This window comes from Podarcis liolepis, assembly GCF_965112155.1.
Source record: "Podarcis liolepis genome assembly, chromosome: 12".
In the NCBI taxonomy this organism is placed as follows: Eukaryota; Metazoa; Chordata; class Lepidosauria; order Squamata; family Lacertidae; genus Podarcis; species Podarcis liolepis.
Window position 1 is genome coordinate 44,107,251 of NC_139563.1, and position 18,079 is coordinate 44,125,329.

General features: G+C 43.6%; 1 protein-coding gene across 1 annotated transcript in view; it reads left to right on the forward strand.

Annotated features, from left to right (window-relative positions):
- TGFBR2 (transforming growth factor beta receptor 2) overlaps positions 1–18,079 on the forward strand; it is a 65,148-nt gene that overhangs the window by 30,630 nt on the left and 16,439 nt on the right. Inside the window, exon 3 of the mRNA XM_083468246.1 lies at positions 2,104–2,291. Coding sequence (XP_083324372.1) covers positions 2,104–2,291 — 188 coding nt within the window. The remainder of the gene's footprint in view (positions 1–2,103; positions 2,292–18,079) is intronic.

Genomic DNA, 18,079 nt, shown 5'->3' on the forward strand with positions numbered 1-18,079 from the left:
CTGGAAGCTGTACGCCAGCTCCCTTGGCCAATAAAGCGAGATGAGCGCCACAACCCCAGAGTCGTCCGTGACTGGACCTAATGGTCAGGGTACCCTTTACCTTTATATGTCCAGCTGTCCTTTTGTCAACAACAAATTTTTGCTGTTTTTTTGTGTGGAATATATGCTATATGGTCATTTATGGACCTCATAGGTATCTAAAGCCATTTGCACATGTTGCCACGCAGTCAGTCCATGCAGAATGTAGGCACCCTGTATATTGAAATGAGCAAACCAGTGATGTTTTAGGGAGCAGGTGGGGCCCATTAGTTACATCATAGGAGCCTACACAACACAAAACACAATTGATGTATGTAGGTTTTATTTTATTTGTTTTTCATCTTATATTTTGGAAATGTACATCCAGTTTTTTCCTCTTTTAATTTTTTTTGGGCCCCCAAAAGAGTGGGGCCCTAAACTGTAGCTTGTTTAGCTTATACATAAATCCAGCACTGCGAGGAAAGACAGATTGGGAAGTTACTTGAAGACCAGGTACCTTCCTGACTTCCCATGAAGAATACAGTTAACCACTTGTTGTCGCCTTTGCCATGCTCTGTAGCTGGCAGAAGCCCCAATGGGGGAAAGCCTAGTCACTGCTGTAGTGTTCGCCTTTGCATAGGAAGTAGGGAGGAAGGGGTGAGGCTTTGGAGATGGTATTGGTTCTTCCAGAGCCTGTTTATCTTATTCAGAAGAAAGGTTTGGTCCTAGGGTATGGCACTGTTGGAGGAGTGCCAGACTTCCTCCTACTGAAAGTTCAAACACACAGATGCAGACACATTAGATGCTATAAATAAACTACGTTAGTTTATTCTTCCCGAAGAATAGGAGAAAGATGAAACAATGATCATCTATATCTTGCAAACACCTATATCCGGGGATGTCAGAGAATTCCAACGGAAATGGGAGAGGAAATTGCCAATGCTCGCTCAATGGTCCCATCTCTGCAAGAGAAATCAGTTAAATGAATATGATCGGTATTTACTACTGCCGTTTTCTGTCTGCAAACAATACATAATTGACAACACACACACTCCAGTTTGTGTTGTGTTTCCTTTGCATTGGCATGACTGGTGTATACTGATAATTAAGGACGTGAATTCCACCACAGTGGACAACAAGATGGGGGAGAATACTGGATTTGCTGGAAGCTGAACTGCAGCAGAACAGAAACAGGGATGTCTTCTTACATCCCTGCATGAATCCTATGATATCACAAAATCACACATTTCCGTTGTACTAGTAGTTGATTTCATGGGTCATAAAACGTTGCCCCCTGTGTCTGGAGCAACTTTGCAACAATTTGTGCAGACCCAGGGACTGCCACCTCTGAAATTTCTGTATTCCTATTGGGCAGTTGGCTTTCACTGTGTTAAAAATCAGCTGCAAGTTACCTTGAACTGTGGTCCTGTTGCTAGTTGGCTAGCTTCATATGTCAGGCTGATGTTGGACCCATCTGAGATGTACACCCTAGGGATTTTTGCATCTCTAGGTTACATCAGCCATGATCCATCATGTTGGACAAAACCACTAGACATGTGCTTGCAAAAGGCTCCCTAGAACACCTGTCTGAGATTGCAAGAGAAAGAGAGAGGGCAAACATCACGTAGACCTCAGTACATGGCATTTATCTTAGTGGGACACATGTTGTACAAGCTTGAATTATGCGATGAACAGGCGGAATGCAGGGCATTTTTGTTTTCCTTGTTTTTGTTCTTCCTTGTGTCTCACCTTTCATCCAAATTGGTTCCCAAGATGACTTACAGGCACAAAACTCCATGCTGACAAATCTTGGAAAGAATTAAGTTCACTCTGGTGAAGGATAGCGCTGTCACTCTGGAAAGATGCTTTTCGAACCATTTGCCCGCAAGCAGCGGCACCAAAACTAACCTAGCATAAGTTACGGAGAAGTTGTAGCTGTGATATTTTCAAAGTTTAGATGAGACTCGACAACTGGCTAGCTTTACCTTGAATGCCAGGCCTCTACCTTCAGGTTCATGTTGCCATTGTTTTGATTATTGCTGCTGCTGCTGCTGCTGTTGTTTAAAAAATCCTATTCTTGTACAGGAGGAAGAATGATGAAAACATAACCTTGGAAACAATATGTCATAATCCCGCACAAAAGCTGCATGGGCACATTTTGAGTGACTACAATTCGGATAAATGTATAATGAAAGAGATGAAGGGAGATGGTGGTTTGCTGTTCATGTGCTCCTGCAAAGAGGAAGAATGCAACAACGAACTTATTTTTTCAGGTAAGCGTTTATGTGTGTGTGTATAAAGGTTTCGTTTTGAATATCCATTGCTCTTTTAATTTGCTTTCCTCCACTTACCCCCTTCCTGTTACGCTGTCGGGTGTGGCGTGGGGGTGTTGTTCTTTTTAGGATATCCTCTCATAATAGAATTTCCTGTTGTGAAACATCCTAACCTTTGTCACAGCAGAAAAGGTCAGTAGGAATCAGACTAGAGGAGCTATTTTGTCACTTCAAGATCTGTAGTGTTAGTGTCACGCATGCATGCTGTGTGATGTGGGCACCACATGCCATGCGACGTGTTGCACTCCGCGTGGCTTGTGTACATGACGTGAGCACATCACGTGCGCCGGCCTCCTCAGTCGTGCTTTGTAGCCGTGTGAGTCCCTGACGTCGCATCCGGTGTGGGACTACCGGGAATGACTTGCATAGAACGGCCTCATAGGCCAGATTAGGAGCCCCGTTGGGCCAAATTTGGCCCGCAGGCTGCAGGTTCCCCACCTACAGAAGATAAGGAACGAGATGTCAATGCCAAGCCGAAATTGCTAATAATTTTATCGTTCTATTATATTTCTAAACCACTTTGAGGGTGTGTTTTCTTAAACAATCCAGCGGTATATAGATTTTGTGAAATGAATAAAGCCAAGGCAGTTTGCCTGCTCAGTAAGGGTGAATCATAACGCTATAAATGGATTAGCAGAGAGTACGAAGTGGAGGTCCAGGGAGGAAATGTGAGGTAAACAAAAACTTATCTCAAGTCAAGATCGATGCAGTTTTTTGGTCATCCACTTTTATTATTAGGTAGGCTGATAAATTCTTGCAGTACCTCTGAACAGCACAAAACCACAACAGAGGATTGCCAGGCTTATGTGGTGTTTTATAACTTTACTCCTTCACATTTTGTAAACCCGTATCTTTACATAGCCGGTAAAGACACTTGATGAGAGTAACTGAGGGAGGCTTTGGCTTTGATCTTGTCTGCAAAAATTTTTTAAACTTGCATTTTTTTATCTTGTCTGCCTTATTTAATGAAGTGCATTATCTCGGTGCTGGCAGGGCAGTCAGGCAGATAATGTGCTAGTAGCCGACTTTAATGATTTCATTCACGTCTCTGTTTTCCCATCTCTGTAGAAGAAAACCACCTGGAAGGTACTTTATAGAAATGTATGGGAATTAAACAGGAATTTTGCAACACCTTTGCGTGGCTTTGTTGGCCGCCTTCATGGTGGCACTGCAGTAGTGGTGGTGAGACACAGAGGACCTCTGATGAGAGTCATAGAATTGTCGAGTTGGAAGGGACCATGAGGGTCATCTAGTCCAACCCCTCACAATTCGGGAATTTTTGCCCACCCTGGGGCTCAAACCCATGACCCTGAGATTAAGAGCCTTGTGCTCTACCATCTGAGCTATGCAGCCTGAAATGCAGTATTAACCCTCAGAGCTAACTAACTAGGTGTAACTGTTGCCACTGCTGTATGTTGGTGCTTTTTAGTAGTTTTTATGATGTTGGGTTGTGGGACGCAGGTGGCGCTGTGGTCTAAACCACTGAGCCTAGGGCTTGCTGATCAGAAGGTCGGTGGTTCGAATCCCCACGACGGGGTGAGCTCCCGTTGCTCGGTCCCTGCTCCTGCCAACCTAGCAGTTTGAAAGCACGTCAAAGTGCAAGTAGATAGTGGCTTAGTCATGCTGACCACATGACCCGGAAGCTGTCTGCGGACAAACGCCGGCTCCCTTGGCCAATAAAGCGAGATGAGCTCCGCAACCCCAGAGTCGGCCACAACTGGACCTAATGGTCAGGGGTCCCTTTTCCTTTACCTTATGATGTTGGGTTGTATTAAATGTAGCACTACACAGATTGTTCTGCTGTGCAAGGGAAATTCCATGCACTGACAGAGTAATCTCTCCCTCTGCTGCCCCTGTGCACTCCCTAAATCTGTTCTAGGTTTTCCCCCAATCCTCCAGAATGGATTTGGAGATGGCACCACCCTTTGTGGTAGCACTAAGCCAGACATAGGCAAACTTGGCCCTCCAGATGTTTTGAGACTACAACTCCCATCATCCCTAGCTAACAGGACTAGTGGTCAGGGATGATGGGAATTGTAGTTTCAAAACACCTGGAGGGCCGAGTTTGCCTATGCCTGCACTAATAATTGTGATAACCCCAAAATGGAGTTGAATGCTTTCCATTGGCTTTAATGATGAATGATGAGTGGTGATTTTATTTTATTTGTAACTTGTGTTATTTTTGCACATTGCCTTAAGCATTTTGAGAGGGGTGGGGGAGAAGCAATTAAATTCTAAATGGATAAGCTCTCAACTGGAGACACACAAGCAGTGCTTTGACGAGCCAAACAGCATCTCTTCACTGATGGTGCCTGTTAAGTTGTGGGTGAACATATCAGACGACACAGCGATTCTTCAAACAGCTCTTGTTTATTCACAGGCCAGAACAGAACTGAACTGAAGGGTTCAGCCAGCCTGCTTAGATAGAGCTCCAGTACAACGTAACTGTAACAACTTTCTGTAACTATCCAATCACTGAACGTCACTTTCGATCCCTTATTTGCATATGTGGACCTGAACTATCTGCAGTCTCCCCCTGCTGTCCAGGGTGAGAACTTCAGTACATAACAGTGCCCCAAATGTAATGTACATTCTTCTTACTTCTTTAGCAGGGGTGGGATCAGTGCCACTCCTATTTTCTCCCAGATGGATTGGGAATTGTACTACCCATGTATCCCTGCAGTAAGCCTCAGTTGTTGTTTTTGCTTTCTCCCTGGGTTGAGCTTGTTGCTGAAATTTGTGGCATGTTCTCTACATCTGTTTATTGTGTATGCTGTGTGTAGAGCATGTCAGATGCTCACACTTCCTTTTCATATGTGCAGCAGAGACTGATAGCTTCTAATGTGTAACAAATTATGAAACACATAGTCCGGCTGTGCTTATTGCTGTGAGTCATCTCTGTTTCACTTGACTAATAGTAATTTTAATCATATGTCAGTGCTATGGGATCTGCATTCCAAAGCCAACCAACACACCCTTGTAGATTTTGGCTGGCTTCTTACAGATTAGTCAGATCGTACTTGTTTTCTGCTTAAACTACACAAACCGGGTACAGTCCACTTGTTGGAGTTATTTCCTGTCTCGGTGCTTGCAAAATTTGCCCCAGAAACATGCCGAAAGCTGTGTTCTCATTTCTAGTAAGGCTGTTGTGTTTTGCAAAACTCCCTTGGAGTAGTGCCTGTTGCTCTGAAAAGGATAACCTACATTGCTTCCTGGAAAGACTTTAGTCAATCAATCATCTAATGCAGCATTTCCCAACCTTGGGCCTCCAGCTGTTTTTGGACTACAACTCCCATCATCCCTAGCTAGCAAGACCAGTGGTCAGGGATGATGGGAATTGTAGTTCGAAAACAGCTGCAGGCCCAAGGTTGGGAAACGCTGATCTAATGCACCTCTACCATTAAAAGACTGATACTCTAGGAAAGTGTCTCAAACGCTCAATCCTGCAACATTTTTCTACACAAACCCACAAGGAGAGAACCAACTAATGTGTTTAGAGCAGGGGTCAGCAACCTTTTTCAGCTGTGGGCTGGTCCACCGTCCCTCAGACCATGTGGTGGACCGGACTATATTTTTTTTGGGGGGGGGGATGAATGAATTCCTATGCCCCACAAATAACCCAGGGATGCATTTTAAATAAAAGGACACATTCTACTCATGTAAAAACACGCTGATTCCCGGACCGTCCGTGGGCCGGATTGAGAAGGTGATTGGGCCGCATCCGGCCCATGGGCCTTAGGTTGCCTGCCCCTGGTTTAGAGTGCAGTCCCTAACTCAACAGATGTTAACTGAGCAGGAAAAGCGGTGGCTTTACATTTAATTGGGACGGAGGGGTTGGTTTGAGGGTGCTTAGGTTTGGTAGTCATCCAGAAATGGCCCAAGATGAATTAGAATTGACCAGCCTTTCCAACACCAGGGCAGTCTTCATCCTGGATATGTAATGTTCAGGGGGAAATAGCAGTATTCTGTAGTTTGGCTGGCAATTCCAGGAGATCTTCCTTACTAGGGCTGGGTGATATATTGTCCATTGCTGGTTTGAAGTCCATATGGTGATATCGGTTTCATAATTTTTGACCTGGCAATATATCACAAATCATGATTTATTGTTGTTAGGCGCCCTGAGCCCAGCTTCGGCTGGGGAGGGCGGGATATAAATAAATTATTATTATTATTATTATTATTATTATTATTATTATTATTAGTGTGTGCGCACTATGCAGAAATCACAATGTGGGGGAAACCGTGAAGCCAGCCAATGCCTCTACATGCCTCCATCCTTATTTCAGACATTGTGATATATTGCAATGTTTAGTTGGGTGATATATCACGTTGTTGAAAACCAGATACCACCCTGCCGTATTCCATATCACCTACTTCTGCGTGAGAGCCAGTGTGCTGTAGTGGTTAAGAGCAGTGGACTCGTAATCTGGGGAACTGGGTTCGCGTCTCCGCTCCTCCACATGCAGCTGCTGGGTGACCTTGGGCCAGTCACACTTCTTCAAAGTCTCTCAGCCCCACTCACCTCACAGAGTGTTTGTTGTGGGGGAGGAAGGGAAAGGAGAATGTTAACCGCTTTGAGACTCCTTCGGGTAGTGATAAGGTGGGATATCAAATCCAAACTACTACTCCTCCTCCTCCTCCTCTTCTTCTTCTTCTTCTTCTTCTTCTTCTTCTTCTTCTTCTTCTTCTTCTTCATGCTCTGGTTCTCTTTCTCCCTTTTCTCTCTCCTCCCAGCAAAAAGGCAAACCTGTTTCTTTCCGCCCCCAAACTAATATACCTTGTTCTGCCCTCCAGCTCTAGCCTCGAGACGTTTTGAGCTTTGGTGCTGCCTTCAACGGCTGGTGTTTGGGATGTTATCGGGAACGTTCCTCTAGGAAGTATTCAAGCGAGCCTCTCCAGATTTAGCGCAGGGTGTTTGTGCCTCCAGAGCAGAGCTTGGCTACTTAAGAGCGTGCTCAGATGAAATCCCAAACTTCCTTTTGCAGCACTTGCACTCCCTCCATAAGACAACAGGCACGTTGTCATCCCCCTTTTATTGTTGTGGATTAGTGTTCCTCTTAAATGGAAACAGCCCCTTTGGGTTGCTTGCCTGGTTAGCCATGGCAGGAAGACAAACGATTTTTACAGTATCAGACATGCGGTTTCCTGTCTGTGTTTAACTCTGAGCAGAACATTGTGGCCAGCTGGTCCTCTGCTCCCCCAGACAACTGGATAATAGCCTGTAATAATTTTGTCTTTTGGACTGTCATCCAGATGTACCCTTCATGTGGCTCTTGTCTTGTGCATGTGTGCTCTTGCTGCTATAGTGGGGTGTGCATTTCCCTGCATAGACTTTCTGCTGTATTTAATTCAGATAAGACTGGGCCATGCATTTTCTCTATAGCTGAGGTAGGGCACCCATCCCAGATGTTGGATTGCAACATCCATCACCCCTGACCATGTTGGCTGGGTCTGACGAGAGCTGGATTTAAACAACTACTGGTTTGTCAATACCAGCAAAGTGAGTTGCCCTCATGTGAATGGTCTTTGAAAGCATTTTGTTTGGTTGGGGATTTTGCCCCAGCTTCTCTCCTCCCCCAACTGTTTGTGTGTACAGTGGTACCTCAGGTTACATACACTTCAGGTTACAGACGCTTCAGGTTACAGACTCTGCTAACCCAGAAATAGTACCTCGGGTTAAGAACTTTGCTTCATGATGAGAACAGAAATCGTGCTCTGGCGGCGCGGCGGCAGCAGCAGCAGGAGGCCCCATTAGCTAAAGTGGTGCTTCAGGTTAAGAACAGTTTCAGGTTGAGAACGGACCTCCGGAACGAATTAAGTACTTAACCCGAGGTACCACTGTATGTGTATATATAAGTGTACAGTGGTACCTTTGTTCTCGAACTTAATCCATTTAGGGAGTCCGTTCGACTCCCAAAACCATTCAGAAACCAAGGCAAGGCTTCCAGTTGGCTGTAGGAGTGTCCTGCAGCCAATCGGAAGCCGCGCTGGACGTTCAGCTTCTGAAAAGCGTGCGCAAACTGAAACACCTGCTTCTGGGTTTGTGGCATTTGGGAGCCGATTTGTTTGACAAATAAGCCATTCAAGAACCAAGGTACCACTGTTTTGTTTTCCTTAAAAGCTTACTATCAGCTTGAAATGCCAAACAGTTAAAGATGTACTGAAACGCTTGCTTATGTCTAAATAAGGAGAAAGGTGTGTATGTTTGTTGCGAAGAGACAAAAAATCATGAGTGCAGAAACAGGTTCTGATTTCTCAAAGACACTAGGCACTCCTTTTTAATTAAATAACTCCTAACAACAGGTGAGTTACAAAGGAACTGCCATCCTTAATCTTGTGGAAGCTGAGATTTCTAACCCCAGTCTCTCTAAAGGCACATTTCTCCATGTTTAAATACGATTGTTAGTAATAGTAGTTATTGAGAGCCCCCAAGAAACTTGACATTTGAAAATATTTGCAATGGGTAGAATTAAATCTAAAGACTGCATGTCTCGTATATTTTTATTTTTAAACTGACACTTTTTGGGTGGGCGGGAAAATGGGAACTCGGCATGTGCTGAAATGGATGTGATTCATTTTGATAAAGGCAACTTTTAACCACACTCTGTGAGTCAGTTTGATGCTCTTTTAAGCTTGCACAATCCCATGTTGTTAAATGTTATACAGAGATGTGGAGTGGTGGTGAGGGACTTTCATGGGGAAACAGATTTGAGACTGAGTGGTATCTGTTGGTTTAGGTTATGGGCTTCCTTTGCCAAACCAAATTGTGTCAGTCTGGCAGACGACCTGCACAAACTGGAACTTTGAGCGCGGTGGTATTACAGTGGAAAACTTTGCCTTCAAAAGCAAAGTATAATGCCAAAGTGCTTTTAGTAGCTCTTTATATAACTCTTTTCAAGGAAACGTCCCGATTTTGGAAGGAAAGGCTAAGAGAGAACATTTCTTTCCAAAATGGGGACGGGGGAGCAGCAAAAAAGTAGAAATTAAGGTGTGAGATTCTATGTGGCATGCCGAAAGAAAGAATTCCCAGCTGGATAGCTCGGTTGGTTAGAGCATGGTGCTGATAATGTGAAGGTTGCATGTTCAATCCCTGTACCGTGGTATCTCTAGTTGTGTTCTCCTCCAGTTATATATCCTTCAGGATACGTATTCAAAAAACCTGGAAGTATTTTCCTGGGTTTTGCTGCGCATACATGCGTAGAAGCCCTAAACCATGCCCCGTGTGCATGTGCAGAAGGGCTAAACTGCACATGTGCAGAAGCATCACGCCTCTGCTGCAAATATATATATTTGCATTTCTGCATAACCAAAGCCTATTAAAAAATCAAGTCTCTTTAAAACCTAACCGGTTCACAATGAATGGGGACTGCTCCCCTGGCTGCATTCACACGGCTTCTTGTGGTTTATCCGTAGCTGGTGTGCACTGCTGAGTCACTAACTTCTGTTTCTCCCCTGTCCTGTTGCAAGCAGTGGTTTACCGTTACATTACAAATGTGGGCAGCATGTCAAAAAGCGTGTTGGGGAATAGTTCCCTAGCCTCCTTAGCTTATTTCTTCATTTTCTGTATATTTCTGGCAGGGTGAGGTGCTGAGCATTCAGACATGTGATTTCCCATCATCTCTCTGAATTGCTTCCCTCTTGAGAAGGGCCTACCTTCTCTTGTGACTTCTCTGAACACGTAGCTTAGTTTGAAGTCTTAACCTGTCAGGAGCGTTGCTTAGAAACTGACTTTACAGGCACCTCAGCTGAGCCGGAAAAATTACTTTTTTAAAACAGTGTGTTGGATTGTCATGCAAATTGCCTACACGCTAAACATAATTTGCCCAAATGTTCGTCATTTGTAGTTGTCGGGCAATTTGGCTAAACAAATCATTGCCGGTGTATTGATTTACTGTGATTCTGCAGAACACAGTTTGTTCTTGGAGCGACGTGATCTCCCCTCTCCCACCCATTTATGGGATTATGTAAGCTTCAGAAACAACTAAGGTGAACTACTAAGGCTTTAGATGCTCGAAAGGAGTATGGGAAGGTACAAAGCAGGGGAAACATTTCACAAGCAAGGGGCAATAGGAAAGGAATTTAAATAATTTCCTGTGTACGAACTTAGCACTGTAGCTTGCTTATGAGGCCACCCTTAGATTTCAGTTTAACCTTGCCGTGTAAGTGTTAATGAGCGGAGAGGATTGGAATATCCAGAGCACATCAATGCATTCATGTGCCTATTCATGCACAAGAATTCTAGACTGAGTAATGCCTCAAATAACAGAGAGGTATATGATGTTTGAGAAAGGTGGTGTCCTGGCAAAACAGACAGTGACAAATGAGGGGGGCACAATAAACTGCCAAATTGCCAATTGAATACCATATTTTTTCCATGTGTAACACACCCCTGTGTATAAGATGACCCCTATTTTTGGGGACTCCAAATTAAGGAAAGGCGGGGGTTGCCCAGAGTTATTGAGCTCTTTTTTTGGGGGGGGGGTTACTGACAATCACTCACCCTCCTGGCCGCCGCTGCCAATCGCACGTCTCAACAAAGCCACCAATCGTCTGCCCAATTACTGCAGCAGCAGCCAATTACCAGCAGGTCTTGCCACAGCCACCAATCACCTGCCCAATCACCGGTTACAATGTCCTGCTCGTGGCTGCCATTGGCTGCCACCAATTGCTCATCCCCCCTCTGCACTATCCTTCTGTAAGACGACCCCCGATTTTCAACATTTTTTTAATAATAAAAAAACACCGTCTTATACGCAGAAAAATATGGTGTTTGTTATATTTTGGAAGGTGGGCTGAGCTATCATCAACTGTATCTTCCTGTGGGCCATTAGGATTGATGGTCACTAAACCATAATGGAGAACAGGACTATGAATGGTTGCTAGTCATTATGGCTGTATCCTACAAGATGCCGCCCACTTCCAAGGGATACAGGATATATCCAACATCGACAGTTTCTGCTGGAAAACAGGCCATGACCCCTTGGAACGTGGGTGGCACTTGCCTTTACACCTCCCAAAGTAAACATTATTCATTTTTGCTCTGAATTGTATCATCAGTTTTAATTCAAATAAAAAAGTGTGCCTTGGCTGTTGGGAACTTGGGAAACTTTGCTCTTGATTATTTTTAAGGATGGATCGTAAGCGCAGTGTAATTTCCTTTAGAGCTGGAATTTACACTATTAATTCACTTAACGTCATTCCAAGAAGTACCACGTTAAACCTCAAGCATTAAAAGGGTTGTAGCCTGTTACTTGTACAACAAGTCTGCTCATTTTGTGTGTTTGTTTTATATAGTTCTGGGTTCTGTTTATAAGCTTTGCACCAATGGCATTAAAACATCCTCAATAGTATGTAGCTGTAGGTCAGACTGACGTTTACCATAATCAGAAGGGACCCTGCTAGCCATGTGGTGGCCCGTAGATCGCCATGTTTGGAAACACCCTGGAAATAGGCCTTTTCAGCTGCAGTGCTATCTCTCTGGAATACTCTCCCAAAATAAATCCAGGAAGCTCTTTCTGAGGCTCCAAATGTCTTCTAAAAACCCAGTTGTTCTCCTAGGCCTATTTGGATGATTAAGGGTGCTCTCCTCCTTAGGCGCCATTTGAATTTATGGAATTGTAGCAAAGCATTTATTGCATTCTGATCTTTATTCGTATTATTTTATTTGTTTGTATTGTATTCTGATTTTTTTAAGTTTCTACAAATGGTAAGGATTGGGGGACTCTACCAAAAATGTTAAAGCGATGTATACATTTTCTTAATAAATTATCAAATGCACGCCCCATAAGAAGGACTTTGGTGGATCAGGTCATCTAATGTACCTCTGTGCTTTGTTTTTCGTTTTTCAAAATACTGAAATGGGAGAGTGGGAAGAGGAATCTCATTTATGAGGATAACTCTCATCCTCCAAAAAGCGAGCTTTGCCAACCTTGGTACTGAATTCTATAAAATGAAATAATCTTGCCCTGGCTGACGCACGTGATAGAATTTGCACTGCTAAGACAAAAGTCTTTAACACTGCAGAGTTGTCACAGAAGAGATTTCAATAATTGCAGGCGGATCTAACTAACACTGGCAAAAAAGTAATTTTGGGAATTTACGCAGAATCAAACCAGAGGTGAATATAATAATGGAGGTTAATGTGTATCATCTGGGGAAATGTAGCCAGTCTAGAGTGATCGATTTGTTCCTGAAAATTATTAGCAAGCAGATAATGCTAAACGTATACAAGTTGAAGGATACTAGTTATACAAGTTAGAGGATACATTTTATATATATTGTCTTGTTTCTTAATAATTTATCAGCACTCAACGAAACAGCCTTGGATACTTTAATAATCTGTTGCAGTTGTAACATCTGCTTGCAACTGGTTTATACTATGCCACAATAGGTCCATCTGTTATAATAGTCCACGAGTGTACAGTTATTATCAGAGTACCAGTATGATCCACTATCCCCAAGATTCCCTGCCTCTAGGGGCAGCCCCTACCCTAAACCCCACAAAAACCCCAGAAGCAAGAGGATCCGTAGTGCAATGCTGACACTGAGGCTACAGTTTCTAAATATACTTGCCTAGTAAGCTTTTCAAACACATTCCAGTTTGCAGCACATTGAGAGTCGGAACAGGCAAGTGTGATGGCTGTCTTTGTACAACACCTGAATTGAAGACTAACAGAGCTATTTTTGTTCCATCGTTTCCCCGCCTTCTCACCTGATGTTCAGTTACATCCATCTAAAGCTGTCGAAAAAGAGAATTTTGTTATTTAAACAAAAGTACATGATTTAAGTGGCTTGGGCTTGAATTCTGGACACCATGTCATTTGCATAGGCATACTTAATGTGATTAAGAATGACTTGCATTACTGTTTCAGCTTTGCATATTGGAGGGTGGGGGAGATGAGAGATTTTTTACTACCACCACTTTTTGGGAGGAATGCTTCCTTTGCTGCTGGACTGTGTTGGAGGGTCAAGGGCAGGGGTCAGCAACCTTTTTCGGCCATGGGCCAGTCCACCATCCCTCAGACCTTGTGGGGGGCCAGACTACATTTTTTTGGGAAAATAATGAATGAATTCCTATGCCCCACAAATAACCCAGAGATGCATTTTAAATAAAAGCAGACATTCTACTCATGTAAAAACACCAGGCAGGCCCCACAAATAACCCAGAGATGCATTTCAAATAGTCATGTAAAAACACGCTGATTCCCAGACCGTCCATGGGCTGGATTGAGAAGGCGATTGGGCCGCATCTGGCCCCTGGGCCTTAAGTTGCCTACCCCCTGGTCAGGGGCAATTGCTATACCAAAGTGGGAAGATCACAGACAGGAGATTACATAAGGAACAATGTTGGAAGTGGTGTGTGATAATGACAAAAACCCATGTCTCCCGGCACCTTGCCATCACGTTTGACCAGGAGGCCCTGTTTCGTAACAATGGCGTTCACCTTTTGGACATGGGCACTGATTTTTGGCTGGCCAATATCATGGAGGGCATTAAGTGTTGGTTGCAGGTGCGAGTGTGTTGGTGGTGAGCCTTTGGCTCGATTGGTGGTTAGGCATTGGGTAAGCGTTATTATGGGAGGTGAGGTTTTTCCTTCGCCTGCCCCTCCATGTTAAGCGTATCCCGTTAAAGGGATCTGGGGGTGTGGTTCCTGCCCGAAGCCTGGGCGTGGGCTAGGGCCATGCCATGACCCCAACAGTGACCCTGGGGGTGCTCAATTGATGTACATCATAGGGATCCCCCTTCTGATGATTGACCCTTAAGAGAGTTCCTGCAGTCAGACAGGAGTCAGGATATAGTCTTGCTTCAACCCATTGCCTAAGCCAAACCGCTCACATCTTTAACCAATAAAGTTGTGGCCTTATTTATCCCATTAACCCAATATACTTGTGTTTGTGTATTTATTTTGGGGGGAGCTAGGGGAGCTTGGGCCATGCAAGAAGGACCTGAGTCCCCATTTGGGATTCCCAGCAACTGTTAACTAGAAACAATGGCTTTGATCCAGATTCCATCATACTTCATTAGACTCTGAGCTTATCCACACTTCTACTTGTCTTGTTCTTTCAAAGCATGGATCCGAACTGTTTTCTGCTTGTCCCGTGCTTTCTAGGCTCTGGTCTGGGCAGTTTTGCCCCCACTGCTTTCCCCCAGAAAACTCGCTCTTTAGTACTAAATCGGAACAAATAGCTATCGGCAGAGAATCTGATTTCTGTTTCTTCCTGTTCAGCACTAAACCATGGGTTTTCTTGGGGGAAAGTGGCGAAGTGAACAGAAGCATGAATGAACCTTAACTCAAGTCCCTTTGATTTCAATGAGTCTACTCTGTGTATGAATAAGGCTGCCACCTGTTAAATTCAGTGAAGAAAGTCCCATATACGTTGATTTAGGATTGCAGCCAAAGTCTGGATCTAACTCCATATCCTTAAGTATGGCTAGGGAGTCTTTTTCAGCCTAAAGGCCAGATCTAGTACTAACCCACCCTCTGTGGGCCATTTTTGACAGATGATTCCGATTTCAGCCTGCCTGTGGTTTTTCGGTAAAAGCCAGCAGCCGAGACTTGTATCCAAGATAAGCCTCTCTGCTTGCTGCCTTTTAAAGAGCAGGCGGGGGCTTATCTCTGAGCGTAGCACTAGGGTTCTTAATGCTAAAAACAAAGATGAGAGATCTCTAATATCGACAATTAGTGCTTAGATGGAAGATACCAGATTTCTGTGCCAGACGTCAGATAACTTGACAGGTGGTGTCAGGGCCGGATTTCGGTTTGATGAGGCCTTATGCCAGGGGTCAGCAAACTTTTTCAGCAGGGGGCCGGTCCACTGTCCCTCAGAACTTGTGGGGGGGCCGGACTATATTCTTTGGGGGCAGAAATGAATGAATTCCTATGCCCCACAAATAGCCCAGAGATGCATTTTAAATAAAAGCACACATTCTACTTATGTAAAAACACCAGGCAGGCCCCACAAATAACCCAGAGATGCACTTTAAATAAAAGGACACATTCTACTCATGTAAAAACACGCTGATTCCCAGACTGTCCGTGGGCCGGATTGAGAAGGTGATTGGTCCGGATCCAGCCCCCGGGCCTTAGTTTGCCTACCAATGCCCTAAGCTACTGAAGGCAATGGGGCTCTTTATATATCCAGCTGTCCTTTGTCAACAACAAATTGTCACTGTTTTTTCTGTTGAATATATGCTATATGGTTATTTATGGACCTAATATGTATCTAAAGCCATTTGCACGTAACAAAATATGTATTTTATCAAAGTAATTGTTGAACTTATCTTATGTTTTGGAAATGTACATCCAGGTTTTTTCCCTTTAATTTTTTGGGGGGCACTAAGCTATAGCTTGTTTAGCTTATACTGGGTGGCATGGCTTGCTCCAAATGGCCTTGCAAGCCAAAGTCATATGCCTGGTTAGACCCAGGGCAGAGAGCTTCCCCTCCTGTGTCCTAAATCAAGGGTTTGAGCCCTGGAAGACCTGCTCCCTGCCTTGCAGGCCTTTTCCCACCTGGCCTGGGAGGGAGGGGTCCTGACTGACTCCAGCTACATGAGCTGAGGCTGCTGAACAGACTCTTGGCTTTTCTTTAGGGATTTTGTTGCTGTTTGTGGTCCTAAATTTTTGTATCTTTGTTTTAGACCTTATTGTGATCCATGTGGAAATGGTTTGATTTGGTTGCATACATTTCAATGTTCCATTTATTTATTTTTTATGACTACTTTTGTTACGTTTGCATCTTTGTGCAATTTTTTTCACGTTGAAAGCCACCTTGAGCATGGTTTTAAACCATGGAAAGGCATCATACAAATAAAATTATGCTTGTACAGTGGTACCTCGGGTTACATACGCTTCAGGTTACATACGCTTCAGGTTACAGACTCCGCTAACCCAGAAATAGTACCTCAGGTTAAGAACTTTACTTCAGGTTGAGAACAGAAATCGTGCTCTGGCAGCGCGGCAGCAGTGGGAGACCCCATTAGCTAAAGTGGTGCTTCAGGTTAAGAACAGTTTCAGGTTAAGTACGGACCTCCGGAACAAATTAAGTATTTAACCTGAGGTACCACTGTATGTATGTAAACCAGTCAAGCAGCAGACTTAAAAGCTGGCTTAGAGCCAATAATTTCCTTTTTAAAAGGCCATCGCCAAGGCAATGCATCATTAACCAAGTAGCCCTAAAGATCTTCAAAGCAGGACAGGTTATTCTGTTGCTCAAGAAAACTGCTTAGTTGTTTCAATCACAAACGTCTGTAGTTTTCCCTCTTTCTCTTTGCTTGCTGCTTTCTGTCCCTTTTCCACCGCTAGTCCTCACTTCCTGTATGATATCTTTCCTCTCTTAAAGTGACAGGCATTCACAGGAGCTATTTAGAGATGAATCTGGACTTTGCTTGTTTTGTGACTCGCTGCTTAAAATGATTCATTAGTGGCAAATTCCGGTGTATTATTCTGTGCAAAGAAGCAGGGTCAGCCATCATGGGGCAATGGGAGTACACAGAGCTGGCAACAAATGCCCCTTCTCTCCCACAATCCCAATGTGATGTCCAGAATTCAGCCTAGAGGACAAAACAGTTCCTGGGCTACATGCAGCAAGCTAAGTGTGTATTGTGGTGTATCTGCTGCTTGGCAAATGCCATGAAAGTGGTTCATAAAAGACCGAGTGGACAGTTCTCCAGCAGATGGCATGCTGAAATCCCGTGAAGCCCAGTTGAGATGAATGAAGCTTTCCATTTGAGACCCCATTTAAAGCGGTTGAATATTTTTGCTAAGCCACTAAATGTGGAGTAGTCATACATTTCGGGTGACATTAAATAGGCCAGGAAAAAACCCCAGTAAGTGTTTGTCCATGCTGAACCCATCATCCCAGGGACTGCAAATCTTTCTTTAATTTCAGACAATTCCAGCAAGAGGAGGGAAGTGTTAAACACCCCCTTTTCTTTTCTTTTCTTTTCTTTTCTTTTCTTTTTTGCTTCAAATAACCATCCTCCAAGCAGTTTTTCTTGTACAAAAATAGGGGGTGTGCCAGGCTATGGGTTTGTTTTTTTAAAAAAATCATGTAACATGTAGTTCAGTCCTAGTTTGAATCTTCATTAATTTTCTTTCACTTAACTTGTGTCATCTTGTAGGAAACTGCTGATTTGTTATTATTATTATTATTATTATTATTATTATTATTATTATTATTATTATTATTTTAAAGGCTTTTACTCTCGTTTGTGTGTGTGTGTGTGTGTGTGTGTGTTTGTTTCAGCATCTCCTCTCTTGACTTGATAACATTTTAGTTTACTTGAAGAAAACGTTGAGTATTTTAATAAAATAAAATAGTCAAATGCCTCTGCGGTATTCCCCTAAACATTTTGGCTCCCCCACCCTCAAAATAGTTGAAATTTCTGCTGCCAACTGAATTGCTAGATAGAAAACGCAAGTGTGTGATGACACAAGCCGCTCATTCCACTGTGGTTGAAAGTTCCATTGTGCCTCTTACTCAGACTAGATTTTCAGCTGTTGAGAGAGTTTTGCACACACACACACACCATAATCTCAAAGTATACATCTTGCTTTGCTAAACTAACTTGGTCATAACAATAGTGATGACACATCCTTTAGTCTAGACTAAACTTCTTAAAGCTTTTTATTGTTATTTTTTAAAAAGGGGCTTACGAAACAAAGTCTTTCTGTGACAGCTTCCTCTTTCTCTAAATACTGTCACATACCGATAGCGACAAGGAATTAC